At 33.1% G+C, this 7,445-nt stretch overlaps 1 protein-coding gene across 1 annotated transcript; it reads left to right on the top strand.

The window, feature by feature from the left end:
- Nucleotides 1-3,851: 3,851 nt before the first annotated feature.
- On the top strand, nt 3,852-7,158 carry LOC127442498 (leptin receptor gene-related protein-like). Its single transcript, XM_051700577.1, has 4 exons — nt 3,852-3,998; nt 4,641-4,716; nt 4,806-4,989; nt 6,019-7,158. The coding sequence occupies exons 1-4, from the start codon at nt 3,983-3,985 to the stop codon at nt 6,133-6,135; spliced, it is 393 nt and encodes a 130-aa protein (XP_051556537.1). The 5' UTR covers nt 3,852-3,982; the 3' UTR covers nt 6,136-7,158.
- The last annotated feature ends 287 nt before the right edge of the window (nt 7,159-7,445 follow it).

Raw genomic sequence — 7,445 nt, 5'->3', positions numbered from 1 at the left:
CGTCACCTTCATTTCGATTTAACCCCTGCTTCAACAGAATTTTTGTAATAGCTGTTGATGTTTTAGATCATATCGACCCCTTGTGGCAAAGTCTCTACGTCATTTCCCAGTGAAAGACTCTCTTTTCTGTATTAGCCTACGGGGTCGCTGGTAAATAGATAAGGAATGCATTCTCAAATGTTCACAATTTTTATTCTTTGTATTCTGTTTGCAGTGCTCTCTCTCTCTCTCTCTCTCTCTCTCTCTCTCTCTCTCTCTCTCTCAAAAAAAACTATATGAGCTTCAAGATTACATGTCCACAAACTTGTCACTTGTGTTTTAAACCAACATTATTATCACCTCCGGCAACCTTATCTGTTAGTGGCATATATAAAAGTTTGTTGACAATCTTTAAGTTCATGTTGTTTTTACAATGTTTTATAGTTTTATAGTTTTATAGTTTTGACTTAAAAAAAATAAAATAAAATAAAATTTTCCTGGAAGAAAATTTGCTTCCTTCTGTTTTGACAATGTTCCCCATCTCTGAGGATTGTTTTTTCCATCAGGACAATGCTCCATGCCACACAGCCAGGTCAATCAAGGTGTGGATGGAGGACCACCGGATCAAGACCCTGTCATGACCAGCCCAATCTCCAGACCTGAACCCCATTGAAAAAATCTGGAATGTGATCAAGAGGAAGATGGATGGCCACCAGCCATCAAACAAAGCCAAGCTGCTTGAATTTTTGTGCCAGGAGTGGCATAAAGTCACCCAACAGCAATGTGAAAGACTGGTGGACAGCATGCCAAGATGCATGAAAGCTGTGATTGAAAATCAGGGTTATTCCACCAGATATTGATTTCTGAACTCTTTCTAAGTTAAAACATTAGTATTGTGTTATTTAAAAATGAATATGAACTTGTTTTCTTTGCATTATTCGAGGTCTGAAAATACTGCATCTTTTATGTTTGCATTGGACCACATTCGTTTATTTTAACACAAACTGTCATAACATGATCTTCTTATTAGATCTATCTATCTATCTATCTATCTATCTACAGTTGCAATCGAAATTATTCATGTGTTGACTTGAATATTAAAGAAGTAATAGGAAAGAAGTAGGACAGACCTGTGGAGTACTGGAAGAAGGTTTTATAGACATATGACACTAAACTGAAAGTGAGTTTTAGACCCATGGGTCAGCAGTACCTCTGGAGTAAGATGACAAGGTGATGACAAGAACGACACCATCCCCACAGTCAAGCATGGAGGTGGGTCAGTCCTGTTATGGGGGTGTTTTGCGGCTGCAAGAAACGGCTATCCTGACTATGTGACTTACACCATGGATTCTTTCAGGTATCAGGCCATTTTGGCATGAAAAATGTGATGCCATCAGTGTGTAAATTGAAGCTCAGTGATCACTGGACTTTCCAGCAAGACAATAACACCAAGGATACATCCAAGTTGTCCAAAATCTGGTTCAGGGATAGGTCATGGAATGTCCTTAAATGGCCCTTTCAGTCCATCATTAAAATCCCATTGCAAACCTTTGTTGGGATTTCAAGGAAGCAGTGGCAGCACAGAAACCAAAGAATGTCAATGAGCTGGAAGCTTTTGCTCATGAGAAATGTATAAAAATTCTAATAGAGAACACTACAGTGTCCGAAGCCTGAGAACACTTACCTGAAACATTTATTTGCTGTTATTAAGGATAAAGGATGCTCAAATGATTGACTTTGGGAGTTGAATATTTTTGACATGACAATTGTGGAGAGAATTAGTTATTTTTTATTTTAAAATTTGGGTAAACTGAACTTTTGTTCTCAAAATCACTTAAATGTGTATAGTATCTATCTATCTATCTATCTATCTATCTATCTATCTATCTCAATAGTATCTATCTATCTATCTATCATCTATCTATCTATCTATCTATCTCAATAGTATCTATCTGTCTATCTCAATAGTATCTATCTATCTATCTATCTATCTATCTATCTATCTATCTCAATAGTATCTATCTATCTCAATAGTATCTATCTATCATCTATCTATCTATCTATCTATCTATCTATCTATCTATCTATCTATTTCAATAGTATCTATTTATCTGTCTATCTCAATAGTATCTATCTATCTATCTATCTATCTATCTATCTATCTATCTATCTATCTATCTATCTCAATAGTATCTATCTATCTATCTATCTATCTATCTATCTATCTATCTCAATAGTATCTATCTGTCTATCTATCTATCTATCTATCTCAATAGTATCTATCTATCTATCTATCTATCTATCTATCTCAATAGTATCTATCTGTCTATCTATCTATCTATCTCAATAGTATCTATCTATCATCTATCTATCTATCTATCATCTATCTATCTATTTCAATAGTATCTATATATCTGTCTATCTCAATAGTATCTATCTATCATCTATCTATCTATCTATCTATCTATCTATCTATCTATCTATCTATCTATCTATCTATCTATCTATCTCAATAGTATCTATCTATCATCTATCTATCTATCTATCTATCTATCTATCTCAATAGTATCTATCTATCTATCTATCTATCTATCTATCTCAATAGTATCTATTTATCTATCTCAATAGTATCTATCTATCTATCTATCTATCTCAATAGTATCTATCTATCTATCTATCTATCTATCTATCTATCTATCTATCTATCTCAATAGTATCTATTTATCTATCTCAATTGTATCTATCTATCTATCTATCTATCTATCTCAATAGTATCTATCATCTATCTATCTATCTCAATAGTATCTATCTATCTATCTATCTATCTATCTATCTCAATAGTATCTATCTATCTATCTATCTATCTATCTATCTATCTATCTATCTATCTATCTATCTATCTCAATAGTATCTATCATCTATCTATCTCAATAGTATCCATCTATCTATCTATCTATCTATCTATCTATCTATCTCAATAGTATCTATTTATCTATCTATCTCAATAGTATTCATCTATCTATCTATCTCAATAGTATCTATTTATCTATCTCAATTGTATCTATCTATCTATCTATCTCAATAGTATCTATCATCTATCTATCTATCTCAATAGTATCTATCTATCTATCTATCTATCTCAATAGTATCTATCTATCTATCTATCTATCTATCTATCTATCTATCTATCTATCTATCTCAATAGTATCTATCATCTATCTATCTATCTATCTCAATAGTATCTATTTATCTATCTATCTCAATAGTATCCATCTATCTATCTATCTCAATAGTATCTATCATCTATCTATCTATCTCAATAGTATCTATCTATCTATCTATCTATCTATCTATCTATCTATCTATCTATCTCAATAGTATCTATCTATCTATCTATCTATCTATCTATCTATCTATCTATCTATCTATCTCAATAGTATCCATCTATCTATCTCAATAGTATCTATCATCTATCTCAATAGTATCTATCTATCTATCTATCTATCTATCTCAATAGTATCCATCTATCTATCTATCTCAATAGTATCTATCATCTATCTATCTATCTCAATAGTATCTATCTATCTATCTATCTCAATAGTATCTATCTATCTATCTATCTATCTATCTATCTCAATAGTATCTATCTATCTATCTATCTATCTATCTATCTATCTATCTATCTATCTATCTATCTATCTATCTATCTCAATAGTATCTATCTATCTATCTATCTCAATAGTATCTATCTATCTATCTATCTATCTATCTATCTATCTATCTATCTATCTATCTATTTATTTATCTCAATAGTATCTATCTATCTATCTATCTATCTATCTATCTATTACAATATACTCTGTCTGTATTGTATAGAGACCATCTGGTCTTTGGTGTGACTGCTCCTTTAAGGGTGTATCAGGATTAGTTTGAGTAGGAAATAGGAAGTAAATGCCATTAACGTTTAGAACAAAGATCTAAAAACAAAAGTCGTTTGTGAGTGATGGCAGGAATAAAAGGTAAAAAAAAAAAAAAAAAAAATGTATACGCAACTCTTGTTCTGATCAACTGAACTCGTAATGCTATTTAAGCGAATCTACAAAAATGATTTTAAGAGTGCATATATGCTTTCCGTCGGAACCAAAACTATTGTAAACTTAGCTGAGCGTTTATAACTACCGACATCTGCATTTTATTTCGCAACTAAGAGAGTAGCAAAATACGCAGTTCGATTCATGTTGCAGTATGGTAAACAAAAAGTAAAATGCTTACTAGGGTGTACGTTTAAATTCTGCTACAATAGGCATCTTTGATACAAATTTGTAATCAATCAATTGAGAATTGTTACTATTATTTCTGTTTTTAAAAGAATGTTGTACAAGTAAAATTACAGAAGTGATTTACTTGGCCTATTTATGTATCTACGTCATCTCTGCTGTTGCGTGCTATGGCCGCGTGAGGACAGCAAAGGAACAATGTTCCCATGGTCATGGAAAACCTGGAAATATCAGGGAATGATTTTAAAACTGATTTCCAGGCCTGGAAAAGTAATGGGAATCTCTGTAGTGAATGTCACTTTTTTCTAGTTTACTAAAAATGTGTGAGAACCGTGTGTTTCAAAGCCTCGACTATTACTGTAATCAGTGACTGTTGTGTTTCAGCTCTTGTTGCGTTATCCTTCAGTGGAGCACTTGGACTGACTTTTCTCCTTTTGGGATGTGCACTGAAAGAGTTCGGGTAAGTCCATGTTTTTGTCACCAGAAGAACCATCAATATGAAGTACAGCACATCTACAGTAGATAAAACTTTTTCTTCTCTCCTCACAGAGTGTACTGGCCTCTGTTTGTCCTCCTCTTCCACATCCTATCCCCTATTCCAAATTTAATAGCCAGGAGGCATGCGGACGACACTGAATCGAGCAATGCATGCAGAGAGCTGGCATACTTTCTAACCACTGGCATTGTGGTGTCAGCCTATGGGTTGCCCATTGTGCTTGCACGAAAAAGTGTGGTAAGGGAGTCACTGTGGCTGTTCACTAACAAATCACAACTTCTATGTGTTTCAAACCCCACCAAGTGATCAGGACCCTGACGTGAAGTTTATTACTTAGCTACTTGCCACATAAATAAATAAATGCACATAAATTATTGATTTGAGTTTCAATTATTTTTAATATGTGAGAAGAAAGAGACCGTGGAGGGATACGAGACATGAAACTATGTAGGAAATAGTTTGCCTGGGACAATGGACATTTTACAAAAATTTTGACGACGTTATGCTGTGTCTGACCAATCAGAATCAAGTATAATAAATGCTCTACCAGTTAAACCTTTCATTTTTTTTTTTATCACTACTATTTTACACATTTTAAAACAGTTGTAAAGTCTACAGAAACTATAAACAAATGGAAGCATGGGGATTTTGTAGTTACCTAGAAAATGTTAAAACTATTTTTATATTATATCGTCTTTTAGTTTTGTAAAGAAATTCATGCATAGGCAATCATGCAATTTATATTTGTGTGCAAAACTCATTTCAAGCATTTAAGCATAAGCCTTTATATCAAAAGTTCTTGAGAAACATAAAATCAGTCAAGTGTGTCCAAACTTCTGACTGAAAGTCTATACAGTGTGTATATACAACAAAAAGGCCTTTCTAACTCAGCAATGCCCTTCCTTCATGTATTTCATGTACTTTTTTAAATATAAAAGCTTTTATGTGTTATTAGCCCTTTATCTGCTATTGATATTTTTTAGATGATTAAATTGTGAAGATGGACAAGCTTAGCAGAGGGGACAGCAGAAACATGATTTTATTCACAGAGGCGAAAAACCTCCAAACGTTCCAATATCTCTGTGGAGGCAGTGATTAAATTTCACCCCTTTCGTTCAAAGTGCATTTAGAGATCACATGTTCACACAATAACTGAAATGGAGGTACAGGCAGAAAAGGCTTTCTAAAATAGCAAGTGGGGTTTAGTGAACAGTACTGAATGCAATGTGTGACCATGAATTAACTTAATCCATCTTTTCTGAACAGATCCTGTGGGGGGCTTGTGGTCTGGTTATGGCGGGTAATAGTGTCATTTTTCTGACCATTCTGGGTTTCTTCTTGATATTTGGAGGTGGAGATGACTTCAGCTGGGAACAGTGGTAAAGCCTGTCAGGAGGAAGAAAAATAAACTAATAAACTTTAAATTGTTTCACATGGCAATGCTGATTAGTTAAATGTTCAGAAGTGAAGTTCGGTGGTTTATGTGTTTCAGTTGATGAATCTCTGCCATGGCTGCTCTGTTTCTCTGCTTCATCTGTCCTTTATTTCCTTCATATTTCATGTTGACAACTGCATGGCTCAGTATATACATTGATTTGCTTAAAATTAAATAGTTCTGCTGTTTGGACGTTCTTTTTTGTAATATTTTGAAAACCGAATTGGTGTAACCATGGCAGTATATAAAGTTTTTTTGTTGTTTTTTGTTTTTGGCTTTTTTGTTTTGTTCAATGCCACTGTTATCAAAATGGACTGTGGCGTTAAGCTTTAACCCTCTTAAACTATGTTTACACCAGATTTACCAAAGCGGACCTCTTCCTACTTTTCAACTTCTGAATTTTTGGTTTTCATCCTCATGTTTACTGTGGATCTTAAAAAGAAGAAGAAAAGTTCAAAATATATGCTAAAAACAATCATCACCAGCTTTCCTGTAATTATATCATTTTCTTTGTTTTAGTTACTATATTTGTATTACAGTTGCATATGATTCGTATTATTTCATGAGCTCAAATTTTCTCAAAACTGTCATAATTCTGTATCAAAGCTTATGAAACACTAGACATGATTGTTATGTAACTTTATTCAATATTCACTGTATAGTAAACGCAATGTTTCAGATCCAATTTCACTTGAAATTGAGGATGTTCAGTTTGTATTAATTTACAGTTTCACACTACTAATGTTGTTACTGAAATGTCCATGTTGATTATAAGATTGTGATTTTAATCCACTGTGTAAAATCTTTCTTGTTTTGTTTTGTCAATCAGAGGTTAGCTTCACTAACGTAAAATCAGTTGAACAGATATAAGGGATATGCTATCTTTTCTTTGGTGACCTCTGAGTCTGTTGTCAGCACTTTCAATCATTATCCATTTGATTATATGAATTAAAACACTAGATTTTTCTTTTTGCCTCTTGTCTTAATTTTGTTTCTATCAGGAGTCTTAACAATCCAGTAAATTCCACTGAAAGCTGAAATGTTTAGCTACTGTACATTTATGATGGAAATTCACACTCTTTTCAACCAATGGGACTCTTTGAGACTGATGGCTTTTGTTCAGATCAGAATGAGCTTTATTGCCAAGCTTACACATACAAGGAATTTGTCTTGGTGACAGGAGCTTCCAGTACACAACAATACAAAAACAGCAACAAGACTTTTAAAGAATAATTAAAATTGAATAAAAAATAGATAA

Source organism: Myxocyprinus asiaticus, chromosome 6 (genome assembly GCF_019703515.2).
Source record: "Myxocyprinus asiaticus isolate MX2 ecotype Aquarium Trade chromosome 6, UBuf_Myxa_2, whole genome shotgun sequence".
NCBI classification, from domain to species: Eukaryota; Metazoa; Chordata; class Actinopteri; order Cypriniformes; family Catostomidae; genus Myxocyprinus; species Myxocyprinus asiaticus.
This window is presented reverse-complemented; position numbering and strand designations above follow the sequence as displayed.

What these genes read in the sequence shown, in the direction of transcription:
- LOC127442498 (XM_051700577.1), top strand. An exon ending in TGTGCACTGAAAGAGTTCGG is followed by an intron (nt 4,717 to 4,805) that starts GTAAGTCCATGT and finishes CTCTCCTCACAG; the next exon opens with AGTGTACTGGCCTCTGTTTG. An exon ending in TGCTTGCACGAAAAAGTGTG is followed by an intron (nt 4,990 to 6,018) that starts GTAAGGGAGTCA and finishes TTTTCTGAACAG; the next exon opens with ATCCTGTGGGGGGCTTGTGG.